Source organism: Falco naumanni, chromosome 1, assembly GCF_017639655.2.
Source record: "Falco naumanni isolate bFalNau1 chromosome 1, bFalNau1.pat, whole genome shotgun sequence".
NCBI lineage: Eukaryota > Metazoa > Chordata > Aves > Falconiformes > Falconidae > Falco > Falco naumanni.
In genome coordinates this window covers 58906238-58929741 of record NC_054054.1, presented here as the reverse complement: position 1 = coordinate 58929741, position 23504 = coordinate 58906238, and the positions used below count along the sequence as shown (strand labels likewise).

The window sequence follows — 23504 nt, the reverse complement described above, 5'->3', positions numbered from 1 at the left end:
TTAGGGGAAAATTTCTTCATGAAAGGGTTGTCAAGCACTGGGACAGGCTGCTCAAGGAAGTGGTTGAGTCACCATCCCTGAAGGTGTGTAAAAGACATGTAGACGTGGTGCTTTGGGACATGGTTTAGTGATAGACTTGGCAGTGTTAGGTTATTGGTTGGACTAGATCTTAAAGGTCTTTTCAAACAAACAATCCTATGATTCTATGACTTTTCATAAGTTTGTGTGGGGACAGACATCCCTTGGGAATGCTGACTGGAGCAGAGGAAAGGACACAGAAAGCCTTTGGATTTGCTTTCACCTTCCTCTCCCTGCTTTGCTCTTTCCTTGTCTTGCTGCAGGAGCCAGCCAGGCTTCTGTCCTAAGCGTTTGTCCCGCTGTGGGAGCAACCAGACCTCTTCCTTTTAAATGGTCTTGTGACGATGTGTCCAAAGATATATTTCAACCATACTACAGAGAAGAGCCTTGATGTCTTATAAGGAAAGGAGACCCTAACAGAAAAGGAGGTAAATGGAAAAGAGGTGGAGGAAAGGCAGTGTTTGCCACTGGTGGGCTCACCAGAGAGGCAACCCGAGTTGTTTATTTCCTGAACAACACAGACAGCGAACACCCTTCCTGGCCAAGCCCCATCTGCTGTCAGCAGCACTGCCTCCCAGCAGCATCCACGGCTAGAAATGCCCCAGCGCTCCTGATCTGCTTTAAGATCAGGCCAGATGCAACTAGATGCCTCCTGCAGCTACTGCTGCTTCTCTCCCCAGGCAGCTGCAGCCTATCGTCCTCTAACCCCTTCAGGCTACGTGAAATCCTATTCTCGGGCAACTCAGGAAACCTGAAGGGCAACCTCGACAAGAAAACTTGATTACTTACTGCCCACTTCCCTCTCAAGCTGGTGGTCTACACTTCCCACTCCCAGGAGCCTTGATTGATCAAACAGCTCCTGACCTGACCCTGAGCCCAAGAGCAGCCGCCTACTACTAAATTCCACTTAATATTTTGCCACGACAGCCATTCCCGAATCACTTCAGTGCTCTGACTGTTCCCTATCTTCAACTTCTAGGCACCCAGTGGCTGGTACCAACATTGCTTTTGAGGACAATCAATAAGCCTGTCTCTCCCATCGCCTAAAACAGATATGTTGTAGGTACCTGGGACATCAGGGACTGACTGCGGCGTGACAGCAGAGAGCTAAGATATGTGAGGTGCCATGGCCTGACTGAGGTTAACTGAGCATGGCAAACCACTTCAGTGAGAGATGCCCAGCTGTGGGATTTTCTCTTTTCATCAGCTTGCCCAACGCTAGGATAGGCAAGCTTCAGTTTGCGTGTTGCCAAGTCCCTAACTAGTGACCAGCCCCCAGCTGTGAAGCACTCAGCTGGGCTGGGCAAGAGGGCTGTCTTATTGAACATAGATCTTCTCTCCTTTGAAAAATGGTGCAAGTGAAAGCATGTGTACTCTGAAGGCAGTGGCTGGCTGCAATTATCTGCTGCAGACTTAAAACACTAATCCATGCAGTGCAAATCAGTTTGAGATGCAAAATACCTATATGTCGTAGCACTCTTCTCCAGCTTAACCACAGACAAGTTTGATTTTCTTTTGTAGTAGGGCTCCTTTTTACTGCAGTAGCACTTTAAAGGGGACTTTGAGTGCTGCCAAGGGAATCTGCATCACTTCAAAGTGTCGTTGTACCCCTCCAGAGGTCTAGTAGGTACTAGTGTGATTGGTACTCTTCTGCATGGGAGGTTTTAAACTTTTCTCATCAAAATACACTGTCTTGTTCCAACCCTGTTACAGGCTTTGAATTATAGCTGCAAATTAAAGCTGTATTTGTTACACTTATGAGGTTAAAATCTGTATATGGAATCAGAGAAACCCAAGGCTATTTTGCCTTCCACTATGCCTTAATCAGTAAATTCACACTTTGGAATCCAGTATCCACTGAGTGATGCTTTACAATAAAGAACAGGATGCAACCCCCTGATTATTGAGATATCTTAAAAATAAACTATTTCAGTAACGCACAAATATAGCAATGCCCAGAGGAAAAGTTTCAAAATAATTATATTTAGGATTGGGCTACCAGAATATTCCAATGGCAAAACTTGCAATTACCCACAGAGCTGTAACTCTTGGTATGTTCAGATATAATGGGAAGACTGAGCATCACATTGATGTAGCAAAAACATCTCCTCCCCTACAACATACATTCAGATACCAGCAAGTTTTTTCCAATATAACACCATGTATATACCAAGCGTTTTGTCAGTAGACACATCTATGTAAGGAATTGCCCCTCCTAACTAGCACAGATATATACTAGAATTGAGAAATCTAGATTTCTGTCTAATTAAGACTTTTCTTCACACATCAACAGGAATTCCCCTAACGTAACACAGTATGAAGTATCATATATACTTACGTTTCCTTTGACCACATAATTTGAATCGTTCCTTATATCTCTTGCCAGGCCAAAGTCACAGATTTTTGTTATTCGACCATGAGTTAGAAGAATATTTCTTGCAGCCAGATCCCTATGAATGCACTAAATAACAAACAGACAAATAAACAAAGCTATTTCATGACATCCTTAACAGGTTGTTGCTTGGTTACATGTTTACTTAGCTGTATAACTTACTGCATTATGCATTTTAGGGCAAGTGGGAAGTCATAATGAAGCCATGGGCTAATAAGCTTACTCTGATAATTAAACATTCTGGTGTAGCATCTTTACTATCATGACATTGATCCACATGGTTAAGGTTGCTTATGCATTTATTCTTTAAAAGATTACTTGCAGTCACTTTGATTTTTCTAGTGTTTCACATTTGCAGCTAAAGTTTAATGTGCTTTTTCTCTGACTTCTTACCAAAAAAATCACTGGCTTGTTTCCTAACACAGGACAAATAAGGGGAAAATGTGGTTTGTTTCTAAAATAATTCCAGTCTTCTATTAAATAACTGTTGTAATCGAGGGAAAAGTACTGAAAAACTGAAAATAGGGAAAATTATGATAACCACTTCAAAGCACACAAGTATGGAAACTGAATCCCATTTCAGAAATACCCCTCTGGAAGACCTGAATCATTAAGAACCTAGAGAGCTCTATAAGCAGACCTAAGTATTTGAAAATACTGGAAATTTGTACATGCCTGTATCTTTCAATGAACAGTCATGAGTTCAGTGACCTAGGCAGCTTACATTCCAGTTTTTACTTTAGAAGTCTGCACATATTTGTAACTGCAGCTCCGAAAGTATGCCCAAGTTTCCCAGCAGTTGTTTCTTTGTATGTAACTGTGGAGGCCATGAAAGTTTGTTAGAGAACAGAGGTGATTCTCTAACAAAATGATCTCTTTTTCCATCTGGAAAGTGTTAAGCTCCTGCTTTACTGGTGGTATATAGTACATACAGGCCACAGCTGTCTAAAGTAGCTGAAGATGGTTCAATTTTTTTTTCCTTGAAATACAAAACTTTAGGAATTCCCTACAAAAAAATAACGTAAAATATCAAGAGTTATGCAAATCAAATTCAGAAAATAACTGTGGGCTGCATAAGCAACTTAATCTCTGTCCTTTTTGCATGTTTAGACAAGGAATTATTTTAATGACAATTACTGTCTCAGGGGACTCTCCTTTGCCTCCCAGTTCAACATATTCTGCACTTTGCGTATGTAAAGCTGAAAGCATAATTGCTCTAAAGCAGTAAAGGAATGGCCAAGCATCCAGCATGTCTTTGCCTTCTTCCTCCAAAATCAGTGCAGTTTGCATTGAATAAAGACTTGTCCATGGAAGGAAGCCCTGTCTTGTGATTAAGGCACCATGTGCTTAATAAGGGAATTATCCCCCCAGGACGGGCTCCTATCCTGACTCCAGCACAGAGGCACTTTTATGCCTCTGAGCCTTGACATACCAGCAAGTTGCAGAAGAGCAGCTGGGTACTCTGTGCTGCTGGGCTGTGTGGACCCTCATTCCCCAAGGGTGTGAGGCAATCTGATCAGCCCACACTACTCTGCATTTACTAGCTGGAGCTAAGAGCATGTATGTACACAACAACCAAAGAGGACCAAGCACAGTAATGTGTTAGAGCAGTGCAATTTTTTTCTGTAATAAAGTCATTAATTCTGCACTGCCGAAGTGATACTACATATTACTTCCTAACCCCACGATGAGGTGGTATTGCATTCATCATTGCCTTTGCTACCCAATGCCACAGTGTCTGTCTGTATCAATGGAAAGACTATAAAGAAAACTGTTACCAGGAGTGATGTATAGTGAATCCTGGAACTATTCTATAGGATAAGAAGAAGAAATAAAGAATATGTGTGCTAAGGACTGGATGTCCTGAACAGTGAAAGATGCAGGAGCCTGGTGAAAACCACTAAAATCTGTAATATAAGGCTGTCAGGCCTGCTTTGGAGCTGTTGATAGATGAAAAATAAACTAGACTGTTTGGAAGGAGGAACAGTAAGGGAAGAACAAGTATAAAAGCAAGTTTTAATGTGGACATCCTTTGGAGCAGAATTAAAGCCACATTTCCCACTAAAACAGGATCCCAGGATTACCTTATTTTCCTTAAATTGTTTAAATTTAGTTTTGCACTTTATCCAAGGTGCACCAGTACTATCCTGTGTCTATAATAGTTACATTTGCATTTTAAATGGCATTTTTCCAATAAAATGTAAGAATCACCATAAGAAGGAAGATCATAATTATGTTGTATTTAAGGCTTGTGTTCTTTATAATCCCTTTCTGTTATGTAATACCTCTTCTATGAAACCCAAAGAAATGTCTATTATGCTCAGAGTAGCCAGTGAAGATTCTTTGTGGGTCTCTAGGCTGATTCTATCTTTCCAGAAAATCAAAAACCAAGACACACCCTGTGCATTAAGCCACACTACAAAAAAAAAAAAGGCACACAATGTGATAGCTCCCCTGTTTAAAGTCAGTATTCTGCATGAGAGAAGTAGCAAGTGCAGCATGGTTTAAAACATGCAAAGAGATAACTTTGCAGCTGTCTTCATACCGTTCTTTAGTTTGTAAACTCTTCATCAGTGTCACAGAGAATAAACCTTAAACTCTTGAGATTTAACTGTTTTTGAAGGTATCCACACATTGGGTTTCCAGTTCTTTCCTGAATACCATTTAATTTCCATATACCAAAGAGTCAAGAAATAGTTCCTCAGGTTTCCTGTGGGTTTCACTGCCTCCAAAGCCATCAGGAGTTCTCATGAAAAATTACCTGTGTGCTCCAGGAAACAAAGGTCAGGCTGAAGATCAAACCCATAAGAGGCACCACCCAAGCTAGGCAGGGTTCAGCAGCACCAGCTGTCTCCCAACACATGACACTATTAATCAGTGGAGCTTCAGGGTGCAGCAAACCTACTTCGCTGGAATTCCTCTCCTCTGTCTCTTCTCTTGACATTTATGAGACTAGTTTCTGTTCTTTTGGAAGGCCACTGACTCTGCTAGCCTGAATTGCGGATATGCAATAGCGCCGCTTCACATTGACTACTGTGCACCCTATATTCTGTTCTATGGGATATAAACCACCACTTTTGGCCAATGAGCACGGTACAGAACTCCAACATTAACAACAGCTTCAGGTACAAGAAAGAGCATATCAGTTTGCAGCGCTTGTTGAAAAGAACAGAGAAATAGTCAGCATTTAAACAGTAAAATACTGAAAATGATGCTAAAGGAAAACTGAAATCTACTTGATTCTGTCCAGCTCTGAAAAATTCTTAACTTACATTTTTGGAGGCAAGGAAGCTCATGCCCTTTGCCACCTGGTAAGAAAAGCTTAGTAGATCTTCAACATCTAGAGCAAGTTCATCATCTTCTGACATGGAAAGGGCAACATCCTGATCAGTGTAGGACCCTACGCAATGTAAACAACAACAGCTTTTGAGAGGAGCAAGAGTAATCATTTAGAAACAGAGTTGTCTTAATGTTAAACCGAAACAGTGATCTGAGTAAGTACCAGACTAGCATCATCTAAATAGCCCATCACGAAAAAGCAAAAAATAATCCTGACACTCCATTTAAGTGTGGAGAAATACAAGACACTGTAATTTAGCACGTTGTTCTTTCTCAAGCCTTCTCATATCAATTAATGACTTTTAACTGTCCACGTCCATGAGAGAAAAGTATGATACAACGGAAAAAATCCACGAAGTTGCTCTCTCTGCACTCCCACCAGCAAACAGAATTCTTTGTCACTGTACTCACCAGGCTTCACTGGTCGTTTTTTATCAGCTTTTGGTGGGACTGCATATGACACTCCCGGTTTCATGTCCATATACTCATTGGCAACATCACTGCAGAGGCAGCAGATGAAATGAAACATAGTTTAGTGAAAAAGGTCTCAAAAAAAGCCAAGGTTACACCCACCTTCTGAACATGCTTTACAAATTATCAGCAGATTGGAAACTCAAAAGTGTGTAAAAAAATATGAGGAAAGGCCTGTACAGAAAGAGAAAGATTGTCAGTACAGCTAACGATACACCTCAAAGTTTGGAGTCTGGTTCATGTGGCAAACAAAGCCTTTCACATGTATATTGTTTATACAGACTTCACTCTCTATAATTTAACATCCAGATGTTTCACAGGATCTGCTAGTGCTTCCTTCTTCTGTTTAGGGCAACTTCAACCAGAATATTTCAGCAACTCAAGTGGCAATTGAAATGCAGAAGACAAATGGTAAGAAATGTTACATTCAGAGAATCCCAAGTTCCATAGGGGATTTGTTTGTATTCGGAAGAATCAGCCGAGGTTTGGGACAGCCATCTGGTACATTTTTTAGGTTTTCTTACTGCTATATAGAATTCAAACGTACAGATTTTCATACTATATGGTTTATAAATACACAGTTAGGCACCTTTAGAAATGATGGATGTACTTTGGCATTTTTCACTTCATTGCCATTAGAATTCATATACACAGCTCTTCCTTAGCCTGAACTATGTTTAGTTTATGAACAATAAATGCTGCCACAGAGCTAACATGGCAAGGAGTAATGAGATCACCAATAGCTTTAGTCATCACCAAACCCACATCTGACGCATTTAGCAGCTGCAGCTTTACAGTACATACTAACACAAGAATATGGTAAATACTCTGCTGTGAATACCTCAATTTATTAAATGTGCTCAAACAGTGAGATTCTTCCTTCACTGAGAAGAGGGCACACCTCCAACGTCAAATCACAGCCTTGTGTTCATCACCTCAGTGCTCCCAGCCTCCCTGGGGCATCACCAGTTATCCGTATATTACCACAGCACAAACAGCTTCACCAGTGCTATGTCCCAGAGAGACAAAGGACATTACCACCTCCTAAGGGTCTGTCTGGTCCTTTTGTGCCTGCCAACATAGAGTAATGGGCCCACCGGGGCAATAAACAGACTAAAAATAAAAATGGACAGGTATTGTAATAGCCCCTAGGTTTTGGTAAGTTATACTTTGCAGAGAGGAGTGAGCAGGAAATCTGCTTGGAAATGTACTCGGAAAGTACACTGGTGGGCTGGTACCTAAAGGAGAGTGGTTAAAAATATACAGATGAAAAAAGTTAAAGTACAAGAGCAATCTCAGAATCGTGACACGGGGTCATATCACAAAATCTAGCGAGCTATCGGTGGGAGTTTGCCTCATACTGTAAGGCTCTGGTTTGATTTTCTAAGAACTCATTTCTGAAAGCAGGAACTTAGGAAAGCTCAACAGTACTAACCCCCTGACATTGGGGGAATTGTCATTCAAGCTGCTAAATCAGCACTGCCAATGTTTAACAGGAACGATAAACACAAATACTCAGGAAGACTGAAGCCAAGGAGTTGCATGAACTAACTAAAGGAAATTTGATAAAAAGAATAAAGCAGAGATCATATACAATAAATTGTGCTCTGTTCAATAAACCACCCACTGTACAAATCATCTCTTTAATTAAATTGTTTCCTTGCACAGCAAAGAATTTTCAAAGCCTGCTGCCTGAAAGGTTTCTCCACATCTCTTACCCCTAATAAACTTCGATATCTCCTCCTTCCCAATCTTCTAAAAACGTAAGTACATTACAGCAGGTCATACTTACGCTGCAGGCTCTGCCTGATGCAAAAGGTTCTCATAAACTGCTGTTTCTGCATGTTCTTCATGTTTTGGACAAATAAAGGAATCACGTTTCCGTCTTAGAAAATTTAAAAGATCACCATAGCAGCAATATTCCGTAATGACCAGAGTGGGACCTGTAGATGTACGTGAAGTTTAGAAAGCAGGTGAGTATTGTTTTTAAAGCAGAAAACTACACAGAGATAGCATTCAGCCAAGCACACAGGCTGGTCTATTAAAAAAATCACACTGCTTACCACTGTTTAGACTTGAAAAGTTATAGAAAAGTAACCCAGCATCTTCCCTTTCACAGAACAGCAACTATGGTCCAGCTAAAGCAGTGTTGCTCCCAATTAATTTCCCGGTCCCCTCAATAGCATTGCATTGTACAAAAATTAAACAAATAAGTCTTTTTCTCTTTTGCCATGTGATAATGTTTCTGGCCAGACACATCTGTTTGATTTTGCTCACTTCCTGAAGGAAGTTATTTGTTCCAAACGTTAGAGTAATTCAAGCTTCCAACATTAATCCTTTTGATTCACTTCTGTTTACAGTAGAGCTTCACACTCCTTCAGTAATGTTTTGGAAATGATGTAGTGTGTTATATTCTGCAGTATAATAGGAAAAATCATTCAAACAGAACAGCCCGCTGCGACAGAAAACTACATTGCACAAGGTCTTAGAATATTAAAATGAAATCGGAAAGGAGAATCAAGTCATCTCCAGCACGGAGGTTTATATATCAAATATATGTTTTCTGAGTGAATGACTCCAGCTATGGCCCTTGAATATGTAATTGCACTGTGTGTTATTTCATCTGTAAGGTTATTCATTACCACCGTTTCTAACCTCACTAGTTTATTTCCATTTTTCTGCAGTTAAAAATTACAGCTTTTGTAATAGCAAAAGTTGCGTTTGTGGTGGGATTTTCTTACAGATGCCACATTTTTTTGGCTGAGACAGACATGCACTCAGGCCAGTAAGTCTGCTTTGTTGACTGCTTAAACAAAACTGTTTCACCTTATTTTTAAATCATTTAATGTGAAAGTGAGAAATGTTTTGCCTCTGTCTAAAACTATGAGTTCTTACAGCTCCTTTTCTTTGAAAAATGAGGCAAAAACTGGAAGAGCAAGTATTTGTGTAAGAAGCAACACCATTTTTCACATTAAAATGAACATAAATTAAAAATACAGGACTGTATCACTCATAATTGACAATTCAGCTGTTTTGTAACTCTTAACTATGTACGAAATCGAACTTATAAATACTAAAATGTGAAACATTTGGGTTGTGCAATAGTTTATTTGGAAAATTCTTTTTTTCAACTTCCTGCTGCTTAGAATGTGCAACTTCAGTGGTGCCTGAACAGATACATTTACAGTTTAAACAGAAGGTTGGAAAACTATACAAGACAGGCCTGTTGACTTCACCTTGGATACCAACAAGGAACCAGTTCACTTATCTTTTCTCATTCATGAGAAACAGCATGGTGGAGGAAAAAAAACTTACAGCATGTATTTTGTCATCTCTCATGAAGCAAGGGCACAATGGCTCACATGAAAGAACAACAGCAACCTTCCTGTTCAGCTGCAGATAGAGTGGTCTCATTACTGCTTTTAGGGTGAGCCTAAAATCTAAATTCAGTAATTCCCAGGTGATAGCGACAACGATCTGCAACCTGCCTACACAAGTATTTAAGATTTCTACACTTAGCAGCACAGCACTCTTCTTAAGGTTCCTCCTTCTAGCAATAAAAAAGGAACAGAAACAATCAATAATCTGTTGATAACCCCACCTCCAATAGTGCAAGCTCCAAGCAGATTCACGATATTAATGTGGTTTCCAAGGTAACTCAGCACTTTAAGCTCTGACATCAAGGCTTCTCTTTCCGTTAAATGGGCACTCGCTGCAAGGCAAAGCACAAAGTTCAATATGTAACACACCAACCAGAAGTGAGAAAAAATTGTTCAGTATATTACAGCAACTTACTTTTCAACATCTTTACTGCTACTGTCATCGCAGCATCAGATTTAAATAGACCATAAGCAGTGGCTTCAACAACTTTTCCAAAAGCTCCAGCACCAAGGGTTTTACCTAATAAAGCAAACCAAAATACTCTGTAATGACTTGGAGCACTTCTTCCTGAAGAGTTCAACATTTTGTTTTATGATATCAAGGAAGCTATTGCAGATATGCCTGCTTGCTTTTTGTCCCAAGGTAAGTATGAACAATTATCACTGTTTGCATTATTAAAGTCTTTTTGACAAAACCCTGCTGTGTTTGACCAAAGTCTCATATGAGACCTAGAGGTTTCATCTTGCAGATGAAGTTAAATAAATCTGAACTAACCAAAACTCAACCGGTTTCTAGGAAATTCCCATTTGTGATCATAAGGAAGTTGTGTTGGGTCTATGTAAACATAGTTGTTTCCATTTATTTCTTCAACAACTTTCCACTGAACTTCGTATTTGGGTTTCTGGAGAAAAAAAAAAAAAAAAAAAAAAAAAAGAACAGCTGTCACTACTGAAGGCTCCACAGGCAGTTCACACACTTTCCTAACTCAGGCAGAAGGGCTTCTGATTTTACCTGTAAGTATATGTACACCACGATCATGACTATGATGCACATCAGTCCTGCAGCAGCTCCAAACGCAATTAGTAAAGGGGTGAAAAGGGTATGGGTACGGATTTGTTCTGGAAAGAAGCAGAGAAAATTCTGCTTAAATACTGAACAAGAAAAACTATCTTAAAAAGATGCAGGTGAAAACCTTTCCTTGGTCCTTCCTTGTGAAAAACAGTTTGGGGTTTTGACTTTCCCAGATGTGCTCCAAGTATTAGAATGGCTTTCCTGAACGAGCTGTGGGGGACAGAGCTGGCACAGAAGCCATCCACTTTGTTGCCTTGGGAGTCTCAGCTTCAGCAGTTCAGGAGGCATGACACCGAGATCAATTAATGCAAGGGGTTTGCATGATCTCAGTTAGGTTAAAGAACCTTTGTTCTGAAGTCCTAATTTCTTCTATTTTTCCCCCCCCAAGTTTGATCTCTACAGCACAGTCTTTACAAGTAGAGGTTGTGCCGAGTAGCAAAGGAATACCACTCCAATAAAACCCATCTGCCCCAAATCTGGCTTATTTGTTTATATCTGGGTGTAACAGAGAAAAAAAGAAGCAGCAGAACATTTGATTTTGCAGAGAAGAGCACAGATTTACAAACACATTTCAAGCCATCTATGTTCTAGTGTTCCCCCCCCCACAAACCCACAAATACTGCAAAAGTGCTTATGAGTTTTGTAGAAGTATGTTGTCGTTACTTTGTTTACAACAGCAGGGACTTTAGGCTCCAGGCAAGTTCAGGACCGCATTTTTCCTCAGACATTGTAAAAAAAAAAACCAACAAAAAAAATGCAGAATTTCCTTAAAAAAAAAAGTGATGGCCTAAATAGTTAAAAAGGACAATGACAGGAAAAGAAAAGTGAGAGAGAGGGAAAGCCAGTGTAATGCTGCAGGTGGTTTGTCCCTGCGCTGCACAGACAGAAGAAAACCAGCTACTTACTACGCTGCAGATCTGTAGCCGTAAAAAGACAACACCACAATATTCATTGAAAAATTAAAGCAATGCTTTGACAGGCAGAACACACAGCATAATACGTTATCATACACTCAGCTCAACCACAGTACCATAAACTTTCTTATGGCAATGGTAAACCATTTAAAATCCTCTTAGAGAGAGCTGAACGGCACCCACGTTTTATGGTCTCACTCGCTCCAGCCATTACCTTTAATAGCAAAGTTGAAGAAAGCAGAGGTCCTGTCCCCATTGCTGGAGGCCTCGCAGCACACTGTGCCAGTGCTCCTGAACATACTGGCGTTAATGGTGCTTTCAACCAGGATTCGCTCAAATGACGGCACTGATGAATTTGTGTAACTAATTTTGACATCCATGGGGGATATTGTCGGTGAATCAAAACACCTGGGAGAAACAATACTGACAGTTACCTGCCAATGACTGCTACCTCTGCCAATGAACGCTCCTGGAATGGATGACAGGTCCTGCTGTTGAGGCAGATAGGCACTGCCAGACCATCAGATAACTGAACGACACTGCTCTACAACGGGGTTCAACTGAAGATCTTATCCTCAAAACTTAGCCTACTCACAATGTCTCCTTGTCTTCTACACAGTGGGTGGAATGGATACGTACATTTACACCAAGCCTGACCCAGCTGGACACATGAGGTCTTTGTGTTTGCTTTTGGCTAGATACACCTACAGGTCTGTAAGTCCACTGCAGTTTTTGTACCATTCCACCTGCATCTCCAACTTCAGATTTGAGCAACTGTGGTCTATTACCTCTCTGGAAAACTTTCCCAAGCATCGTTTTATTACAGCACACAAAAAAATAAAAATCCATGATGTACATACACCACCATCAAGATTACATGCAGCCAAAAACCAGGCAGTTCTGTTATCTCAGGATGCTGCCTCTCCTTCATATGTCAAATATTTACTACATGAGCACACAATTAAGATTAAAAAAGGTACTATTTAAAAAAAATAAGGCAATAACAATTATTTTAGGCATAAAACAAATTATATAGACTCATGACTTGCTAGTATGAGATTTACAACCATGGTGGAAGTCAAACAAAACCTTAGAACATGCTTCGCAAATGCTCACTTCACAGTGAAACACGCAGTCTTTTTAGAAATGTGGTAACTAAACATCAGGTTTTATTCATAATAACTCCAGCCTTGTTTACTTATCATATGCTTCATGTGAATAGAAATCTAATTACTTTATGTCTTGAAAAATTATATCACTAGGCAATAAAACAAAAGGTAACAGCCATATTCACAAGTGACTTTGCAATTGTCATTCTGTGAAACTGCATACAGAATGTGTATCATTTGGGGCCAAACTAGCAGGAACCTCAGCTAGCTTGCAGCAGAGAGAAAGTTTGCCTTTTACTTTTCCACAGCAGAAAATATTGCTTATTCCCCACTGAAAGACAGAACGCAAAGCAAAATAATGAAACATATCCCTGCCTTCTCTCAAACCACTGCAAATAATGCAATGCCAAAAATGATTAAAACAGCGATGCAACGTTTGAACATTTTTAAAAAATGTTCAAATTTTTTTTAACCATTAAAAAAAAAAACCTAGACTGTTACTGAGTCATTTTATGTTCTTAATTTAATTGGGTGTGTTGCATCTAGACTAACCTTTGGAGACCCTGGTTTACTTAACTCACCTCTGCTCAGTTCCTGGGCAAAAATACCAGTATATGGTAGGGGCTGGGAATCCAGCTGCTACACACTGGAGAACACCATTGCTAAGTATATCCAGAGTGAGAATCTCCGGTTTTGCTGCAATAAACAAAAATGAGTCACATTAGGGGAACACAGAATTTGCATTGCTATTTGCTGCTCACCCCAGCAACCTGTGTGCATCATCGTCTGTGGAATTACTCAGCTGAACAGAGCTTTGCATGTTCAGGGGTGTCTGGGTCTGAATTGGTGCCCTGCAAGCACTGACCATCTTGTGAAAATATCAGTTCTGAAATTCTGCCCAAGCATTCAGTGTAAGAAGAATACCCTACCTCCACTGAGTATTCGGTTTGATGAAATATCCTAAACCAGCAAAGCCCAGAGCTTAAACAACCCAAAGTGTGCACTTGAAACAACAGTGCAGTTCCTGTTCCTGCACAAGCACGACTTTACCTGCCTTCAAGGACAGTTCCTTCACAGTTACAAGCATACCGAATCTGCCAAACCACATCTCTCTTACATCTGTCATGTATTAAATACTACCACCGCAGCCAGAAAAGGAACTACAGTGCAAGGCAGCCAGTGCAGACCTCCCCGTTCCCACAGAGGACGTAGGTCCCTCTAAGATACTGCTACCGAAATGCCCAACTGCCTGACTCTCAGAAACACTGCACGTACAGGAAGCTAATATTCAGCTGAACGTACAAGCTTTCCAAACGATAATTCATGATGGCTCGGGTAGTTCAGAAAACAATCCAGTCAGCCAACACCTTCTGCCACATCCTGCACCAGAGCTAGTCCTGCAGGCAGTTCAGGAGCTGCTGCTTCAAGTATGGCTGGTAACCGGCATGATGAGACTGACTTTACCGTCACTAGTCCAATGTCACAGGCTTCAACCAAGGATGCCACCAACACAGCAAGATGTTTTTCTTGGTGAAACTTGAATTAGAGGCCTTATTTCCCATAACTGCCTTAGCTTCCTTGCAAAACCATCCAAGAAGAAATTAATGGAAAAAACAGACTTATTGCAATGAGGCTGCTCACCTGACAGGTACAAGTTAAGACTTCATTATCAGTTAATACAACTTTACAGAATTGTAAGACGAACTTCTAATATTCTAGAAAGTAGTGAAGCTGTATAGACTACAGTGGGAAAAGGCAGATTTATTCAAATAAAATCCACATACAAAGACTGCACAGCATTAGCTTTTAATGAATAATCTACTTGCTGATTAAATTAGAGGCAATAAAGCACATGTATATTCTCAATCACATAGCATCTCCTCATGACTCATGTTACAGGAACCGAATGTTCTTTCATTTCTAAATCAGCATGTTGTGTTTTATACAAGCCACCAAGAACCAAACATTGTTGTAAGATGCTGAGATGGATTTTCAGCATTACCCATTCGGTGAGGAACTTTTTGAGAGAACACAGCACCTCACCCAGCCTCAGTGCTCATGGAATACACAGAACTCTATCAAAATGGTCGGACTGTGAAATTGTAATTAGCTAATCTACTACCTATATGCAATTTGTTTAGGTATATGCTATGTTTCAAGCAATGTTACAAAGCAACGCAACTCAAGAAATTAGATAAATGAAAAGTCAAATATAAGAGGAACGTGAACATTAAGCCCCGGAAAAAAATATTGTGTCAGTGTTGGGCAGTATCTACCATCTTCTGACTTTGAGTGAGGGAAACAAAAATGCCCACATCAGTCAGGCTTTTTCACTGTAAAAACTTAGTGCAATAAAAGCCTCTCTACACCCGTTCACGTGGACTCATCCTGCAGCAGCAGAGGGAGACAAGAGGCGGCACAGGGCTCCTGCTGCCAGCAGGGTGGTCCAGCCCCGGTGCCACGGGGAGCTGAGCCGCAGCAGCTTCGTGCAAACAGCTGACCTGAGAGCATCACTACCTGTGACGCACCTGGCGAAGCGTGCTTTGATGTGGCCATCCGTGTGATCAGCCTCTCCCCACCATCACAGAGGGCTCCCAAGCCTCCCCGGCTCTGAGACTTGCGGCAGTGAGGAGCCCCCCACAGCCAGTACCCCAAGGGGACTGAGGCTACTGCTGCACCCTGGGCTGTGCCCTTTGCCAGCTTAGGTGCTCCAGGGGACACTGGGGCAAAGATGGACTAGCTTTCACAAAACAATGCCAAGCTATCACCAAACATCTTTTCAAAAGAGATTTTACTGTGTTAGACTTTATGACTTGCACTGCCTAATTACCCCTGGTATCAGACAGGCTCTTAATGACTAGACTTTGCTTACTGTTTTGGCTTTAACCCTTTACATATTACATTGCTCAGCATATATGCATATTGCCTTCCATAATCAGTCATTAGATGTCTTAAACTTCTGATTTCACTAAGACTATTAACTGTTTTTCACCTCTTATTAATGTTGATTCTGAATGTATCTAAGATGACTGAAAAGAGGTCACTCCTATTTTAATTCGATGCTCTGTATAATATTGTTATACATTTAATTGCTTTCTATCATTGATTTCTTTTTCTTCATTCAGGTATTGTCTGTCATCGCACTCAAAGAGAGGGCTTTCCTCCTGGAGCTACATCTTCTGAACTTGAACAAATCTTTATATAATACCATGGTGACCCTTCATTTGTTCACCGTGTAGTCCAACGACAGGAAAACTGCTGAGCTTGGCTTCACGTGATCTATAATACTGTGACCAGTTTTCTCTCTGCAGAATGGGCCCCAACTGCACAGATAATATTTTGTTGACTATAATTAAGCCCAGATATTATCTTGCACTAAATTCAGATACTAGTTGGAAGATTCTTCTACTAATTACTAGATGCACTGTACCTTGCCACTCTGGAGAGCTCTATGATTTCTTAACTGTAACTCAGCTCAGCACACTGCTTGTCAAGTTGTAATTTTCTTTTTGGCTCCTAATTTCAGAGCTCCTTCCTTACTTGCTTTATGCCACATTCACTATGAATCACTACATTATTTTTTTTTTAAAGTAATTTAGTATTGGTTTAGATTAGCATATACAATTGCTAAATGTGTATTTCTGCACTGGATTTTTCAAGTCTTTCAGCAAATGCCTCAGCATCAATTTTTGTTTATGTGAAGACATCCTCCTGATGATGAATCCTGTTCTACCTGTTTGATTACTTTCTGCTGATTACTTGCCCAAGCCAGACATGTAAACATCACAGCTACATCCCAGCAATTTATGTGAATCCCTGCTGACAACAGTGCCAGGTCAAGACACACCATTAGATCAGGATCTGACCCACCCACACATGACTCACCTTTGGCAGTTTCTCTGCGATGTCAAATAACATGGTGTGTTGTCATGCAGTTTGTTTCATAACTAAATGATAAGCATTTTACCAGCTACTGAAAACAGCTTATTATTCTTAAAAACAAACCCCTAGAAGGATCAACCTATTTTACCTCCTCTTTTTGAAATCAATAAATATTTGCAGGAGCTTTGTCAAAATGCCAAAAGAAACTTTACGAGTGTGTCAAATCCATCTGCTCCAACAACAGCTGCAGCCTGCCCAGGGCCACAGTGCATGGTAACGTGATCTCTATGAGACTGGTTAAATGTTCTCATTGTATCCCAAGACTGACCTTACCACTTGCAAGACCAGTAGCTGAAGCAAGAGGGAATAACACTTGAATATTGCTGGTTGCATGGGCGAGCCTTTCGGAACTAAACTCTCTATGCTCGTCTTGCCTTGGCCATCCTGTTTCACCATGCTCTTCCTAGTCTGGTTTCCTAGCCATCATCTACGGCGGTTTTCAGCTTTTATCAAGTAGCACATTCTTCAAAAGCGGCAACGTGGAGCTCTGCACCAAGACTGACGCTTGATGATGACAAAACTGTGTGTTTATTTTTTTTTTAGTTCTTATGCCCAGACTGTTCCCAAGCGGCCTGCAGAGCCTGGGAGAACCATGAACAGCCCCTTGCTCCATCTGACATGATGCTGCAAGTCAAAAAATACCATCCAACCTCATATGAACTGACAGTTCCACAGGCAACCTGCAATTTCTCCCATTCCTTCCCAGAAATTAAATTCTGGCTTAACAATTTGCTCCACTAATCTGTAAAATAGTAGAATTGTCCCTCATGACTCTAAGCCACGCTCATCCATGGAGGCAAAGGACATCCGAGATTGCCGGTGCCCTCATCTCAGAAATCACAACCAGGAAACAGAAAAAGCACAGGAATACAAATGACAGCATTCACAGATGAAGGAAGAAATGCCATGTTCTGAAAGGAGCCCAAGTAGTATTTTCCAGACCCAAACTATGGCATTGCTAATAGCAACACCACAAATGTTGACTTTCAGTGATAAATGAGAAAAATTCAGAAATTAGTATCTAGGATTTTGTGCATCTGTGGAAGTCTCAACTCTCCTCTGCATAAACCTACAACTGGAGGACACACTGCTGCTAAATCACAGCAGCAACACAGAACTGTACTTGCAGCATATTCACTCACTGTCTATACAGTTCCTCCTGCTAGGCTTGAAGGCATCGGTCAACCTCGCCTTAGTTTCTCCAGTTTGCCTGCAGTCCCCTCCTGGTTTAATTTTCCTTAAGCCTGGCCTTTAGCAGCTGCCAATATTTGTCTGCTGAGTGCATGAAATGCTCTAACAGGATGGCTCTGCTAAGAAAGACAGGGCTTCCTGAAGGTTTCATTGAATTCATTTTGAATTTTAGTTTTTGTCTTGCCTAAGAACACTGTTTGGAACTGAGACTGATGGTGGTCTTTAACAAGCATGTCCTGAAGATGACAGCACATACGTTTGTAAAGTTATGCAGATTTCTCTATAACAATGGTGATCTATAACATTATAAAGGAGTATTTAGATGCCAAAAGGCACAAGTGTATAATTCTCCTGACAAGATTTCAAACTCTGCATCCAACTCAAATGAATTAAAGACAATTAATAGCTTAACTTGGCTGCCAAAAATGCAAATTATAATCCCTGCATATCCTGCTCCACCTGAAATTATCAAAGCTTTATGGTACATGTTTGGTTTTGAGATTGTGTTTCCAGGTGCTACAGTTTTTTTCCTATATAAACTATCTAGCTGCTTTCTGGTAACATCTAGCATAGTTTCACTAGAATGGAAGGTCATGCTGGATAGTAGGTGGATTTGTGTAAGTACTCTGCACTTTTATATCTTGACATTTAAATAGTTTTCCAGCATGTGCTTCGCTTCAGAAAGCCTCTCATATACTGAGCCACACTGTGACATCTTGTGCATACATTATTTTGTATAAAATACAATGACTGTGATAATGAAATATTTCAGACTGTTCACTTTACTTACTTTTCACATAGACATTAAATGTTACAGAAGAGCTGGCATCAGAATTGGACACAAAAAATGTGTAAATGCCTCCTTCTGTTCCTTTTAATCGGGTAAGGTGAAGATCACTTGTATAACTGTAAAGAAAAAATCAAGCATTACTGATGCTCGCAACTTGCGGTGAACAGGCAATGGCTACGTGGAAGCTAAAGAGTGAATTATTAACACACCATCTTCTTCTGCAGACACTGACCATGCAAACATTCTTATCTTGCATTATGACTGCACTTGCACTACAGTGTCCAAAGGTTTTACCACTTCTAACACCCGGATGTGTGCCCGGGTGACAGTTCAGCACCAGGCTCAGACCCTACACACACACACCACCACCTGCTCTTTTTCTCCCCAAGGAGGCAACTCACACACAACCCAGGCTACATCTGCTAGGTGCTTTTGGATTTTTGGAGGACCAGGGTTCAGGAGGGAACAGTGCACAGTGGAAATAAAAGCATCAGCTTTTATCCAGAGCATTGGGCTCTGCCATGGTGGTAGAGGGAGTCTCCACACACACAAACAACTTTAAAATCTTATTTTTGCTTATTGGGCAGGAATTGCATCTTGTAGGTGAGTCATGAGTATATGGCACACTGGTCCTCTCCGATGGTGTGGTTAGCTCAATGCTATTCCAAATCAAGGTCAGCAGACTGCACCAGTTACTGTGGTAAGCCATGCGTACTACAAGACCTTTTATAATCACAATTTTCTCACCATCTCCGTTTTCTTCTTTCCAGAGCAGACCCTATCTACTTCACTGTTCCAAAGTGAAACCGATAGCACTTACAGTCATTCGTATTACCTGTTATTGCCCACAGTCTTGAACTTGACATAATGGTCTGATGAATTCTGTAATGTTTCGTTCATGTACATCCAGACTTCTTCCTTTGGTTTTGGATATGCCTCATATTCAACTGTTAAATTTCCATTTTGTCCTGCATTTATATCTATTGTGGTATTCATTGTTGCAAACAAACGGACAAATCCTTTAGCTGATGGCCATAAGAGGAGAACAAAAACAATTTCAGGGCTGTTTAGAAGACTGCCAGTGCTCTAACCACACTTAGACTTCTTCAAGATCAGTGATCAAACATTCAGCTGTGAAACAGGAAACCTTATCTACAAAGAACTTGAACCCTCACCTGCCAAAACCAAGGCCACTAGCTACACACAGCAAAGTGGCACAGGACTTAAAGCAGCCTCGAGTGCCTTGAAAGAAATTCCATCTTCTGGTGATAAATACCCTCTATTTGTGTTTGGAAAAATGCAAGCACATGTTTCATTCTACTCAAGTATTTGTATTTTTCCAAAAATCAGAGTTGCTAACTGTCTGGTATGAAAGAAACACTAAGAAAAAAGCAAAATAAATTCATCATTTATGACAATATACCAGAGTACTTAAGGTTTCTTTGTAAAGTGTAATTAAAACTGACATTACACATGAAGCTATTAAAAACTGTAATCAGACAAAAATGTGCTAAGTCCACAGCCCTGGATACCAATTGTTTTAAACTAAGGCATTTCTCTTCATCTGCTGCTGGGTCTTAATCTCTTATTTGGCAGATACCATTTATCATTGTGCAGTTCCGTTCCAAAATATCATGTGGAGCAGCATCCTTACTGCAGTGGTTTTAATTTCATTAATAAACTCATCAGCTTCAGGATTATTCATTTTGAAAAGATGAATTTTTCAGTCCTATTACACAAATTCATACGGGAATTATCAGTTTGACAGGCAGATTGCAATTACAAGGAAACACATTTACTGAGTGCCTGAATTTAGACAAAAAGTCAACCTCAGATCACTGCTTCTTCCCACTTCGTAGTAATCAAACTGCTGTGGCCAGCTGGGCACCTGAGCTCAGGAAAACCAGAGCCAGCGGGGCTTGTTGAAAGCATATGGAGCTGCCATAGCACTTGACAGATGCTTTGGAGAAGAAAGGATGAAGTAAACTCACAGCAGGCAGGTATGCTCTAAAATGCTCTCCATCATTAGAAAAGATAAAAAGGTTTTAAATCCGGAAACTGAAGATTTTTAATTCCTTCACAGAGTTTTTCTATTTTCTACATAAACAGAGGATCCTCTATACAACCTAGATTCAAAGTCGGACCCAAGAGCCTGCAAATAAAATCTTATGATTGTGCTATCAGTCCCCAAAACGAGGTTCTAGAAACCATTTAAAGTTAGGTAAATTAATGTCAAAAAAAGTAATTAGGAAAATTTACCAAAAATAGTCATTATTTCTTGTAAACCTTTCGGCTAACATTAAAGGCACAGCAATTTAGGTTCTGATACAATCCCAGGATCTCTCCAGTACACACCATACACCACTTCCCAGGACTCTGGGACCTGGCACAGTTCAGGTAAATATAGTCAGTTTGACAATGAATGATGAAAGGCATCCATGAGATAGAGTTTATTTTATTTTAAGTCAAATTTGAGAGGGTGGGGAGAGAAAAGTATCTTGAAAAGGAAAGATTCCTGCTTTTCTCTCACTTTTTAAATTAAATACACACTGCATTTTACTAAATTCAAACTTGTTACTTTATTTTCGGCTTTTTATAATGTCATGCTTTCTTTTAGTCCCAAGACCTTCTAAAGTGAATCCTTTCTAAAGCCACATTTGCATATGTAGTAGTCCTAAGAATTTCTGTAGTGAAGAACTTCCCTCTTCTTATAATAAAAGCTTTCATATTGTTCCCCTTGGGGAAAAGATTTTCTTTGGTACTTCACAGCGGTTCACTCTTTAACACATGAATTTAGTCTCTCCTGTAAAAAAATGAGGAAAACATCACTGCTGTTATGAGCCGACCCCCTCAAATGGTGGAGCAAGGTTAAGGACACTCAAACCTCTGCTGCTCTGCTGAAGATTTGACCTGCATAGGTCAAACACCTCTGTTTTCTTTAAGTTACCAGGGAAAGCAAAACAAGTCATGTTGCAGGAATACTGTGCAACAGAAAAACAGATTTGAAAAGCAAAAAGGATCCAAGGCTACGCTTCCCTCAGTTACTACATCCTTGAATGGCAAGGAACTGAAACAGTTGTAGCCAACTACACAGGCTTCTTCAGAATGATCTTATTAACTATATCAATATGTCTTTAATTGTCCTTAATTTATCAAATTAGCAGGTTTCAGCAGCTTTAAAATTCAAAAGGCACTGTGTGTCACAAAGTTAATATATAGCAGACTAAGCAAGTCGAACAAGAGGAGGGAGGGAGTTTGCTCACTGCTAAGGGACACAATCCAAAACCTGTGGAAGTGATGGATAGTGTGTTTACCATGGGGGCGAGCTCTGGAACAATTTAATGCTGTCTATGCACACTGCCACATACCTCACAGCATTATTTTAACTAGAGGTACATATATAGCTTTATGTAAAAAACACTGACATGCCAATGTCAGCAACATTTCCCATGCTTAGAAGGTAGATATTAAAGATATGCTTTGAGCTTGTACTGCGAAATTACTTAAGCATAGGAATAGTACCAGGCAAAGGTAAATTACTTGCTAAGACTGATCTAAATTTAAAATTAAACCAGGAAGAATGAGATAAACGAGAGAGATGGAAACACTGTTGGGTGGTTGTTCTAATATCACATTCCAATACCATGCAAAGGGTTACAGAAATTGAGGTGGTCATACGCCCCACAATACTTCCTGAGCCATCCCCTATGGTACCAGTCAGCAATAATCTTTTAATAAAGCAACTTTACTCACTGAGGTTTAGGGGAAAGGAGAGAGATGGAAGGGAAGGCTTCCTAGTGTTCTCACTTTCTACCTCCCGCTCTTAAAAAAATTAAGATTTCTACAAGAACCATTTACCTAGTGCTTTCAAGGTTACTGTGGCACTGTTTTTTCCAAAAGGGTTTTCTGCTTGGCATGTGAATTCTCCAGAATCATTAACTCCCACTGAACGGATGTTCAATGTTAATTTCCTTTCGTATCCATAATCACCCAAATTTCTGCTTTTGCTTGTAACAATCTGTCGGTAAAAAACAATTAACATCTAAAACACTGTGTATGCAGCATCTTTCCCAGATAAATTAAAAATAGAAGTAATTATAACTTTGCTATATTAATATTCATAACTTTAAACCGGAATAATAAGCCAGCACGACAAACCTGTCACTAGAATCTCTCCATGCAAAACAAGTGTGTGATCAGCTGTCTTTGGGAGATAATGTCCTCTCCTAAGCCCTATCCCCTCCCCTTATTCCTTTTTTTTTTTTCCCCCTCCTCAAGCTCCACTGTAAGGCAGGAATGTGTGTGTGTGCATGTATGTGTGTTCACCTGCCCTGACAGTGCCAATGGGAGAGACCAGCCCAAGCCACAAAGATTAAACATTTAATTTCTTCAAATGTTTCAGTCATGTGAAGAAAAGAGTGCCTGTGCCAAGGTCAACTGCCTTGTGTCAAGGTCAGACCCAGCTCACTCTGGCTAAATTTCTAATGCTGATGAAGGTAAGGAACCAACCAAAGGTTTTATTTGCACTAACAACACTTCTAGCTGTAGGGCTTGATGCAAAATGACCACCAGGTTTTGACCTTCCTAATGCTCAGAAGCTGCAGCTATTGTACAAAGCCATTGCAACTCTGAAGTGTGGTTCGCCACTCAAGTGGTGCCTAAAAATCACTGCTCTTTAATGGTTGCAATGCTTCTCAGTGAATGAGAAGAGAGAATTTAAGGTGCTGGACCTTCATTTTAAACTGGGTTGCTCTGTGCCTTGAGGCCCCAGCATCTCATGATTGCAGACATACTGCAGAGTGACCTGCTGGCAGCAGGCGTACACT

General features: G+C 40.4%; 1 protein-coding gene across 1 annotated transcript in view; it reads right to left on the bottom strand.

Annotated features, from left to right (window-relative positions):
• KIT (KIT proto-oncogene, receptor tyrosine kinase) overlaps positions 1–23504 on the bottom strand; it is a 60542-nt gene that overhangs the window by 5670 nt on the left and 31368 nt on the right. The window contains exons 5-17 of the mRNA XM_040595771.1: positions 22537–22696; positions 19514–19703; positions 18679–18794; positions 13337–13451; positions 11861–12054; positions 10673–10779; positions 10436–10562; positions 10076–10180; positions 9882–9992; positions 8073–8223; positions 6221–6309; positions 5743–5870; positions 2417–2539 (exon numbers count right to left, since the gene is read on the bottom strand). Coding sequence (XP_040451705.1) covers positions 2417–2539; positions 5743–5870; positions 6221–6309; positions 8073–8223; positions 9882–9992; positions 10076–10180; positions 10436–10562; positions 10673–10779; positions 11861–12054; positions 13337–13451; positions 18679–18794; positions 19514–19703; positions 22537–22696 — 1716 coding nt within the window. The remainder of the gene's footprint in view (positions 1–2416; positions 2540–5742; positions 5871–6220; positions 6310–8072; positions 8224–9881; positions 9993–10075; positions 10181–10435; positions 10563–10672; positions 10780–11860; positions 12055–13336; positions 13452–18678; positions 18795–19513; positions 19704–22536; positions 22697–23504) is intronic.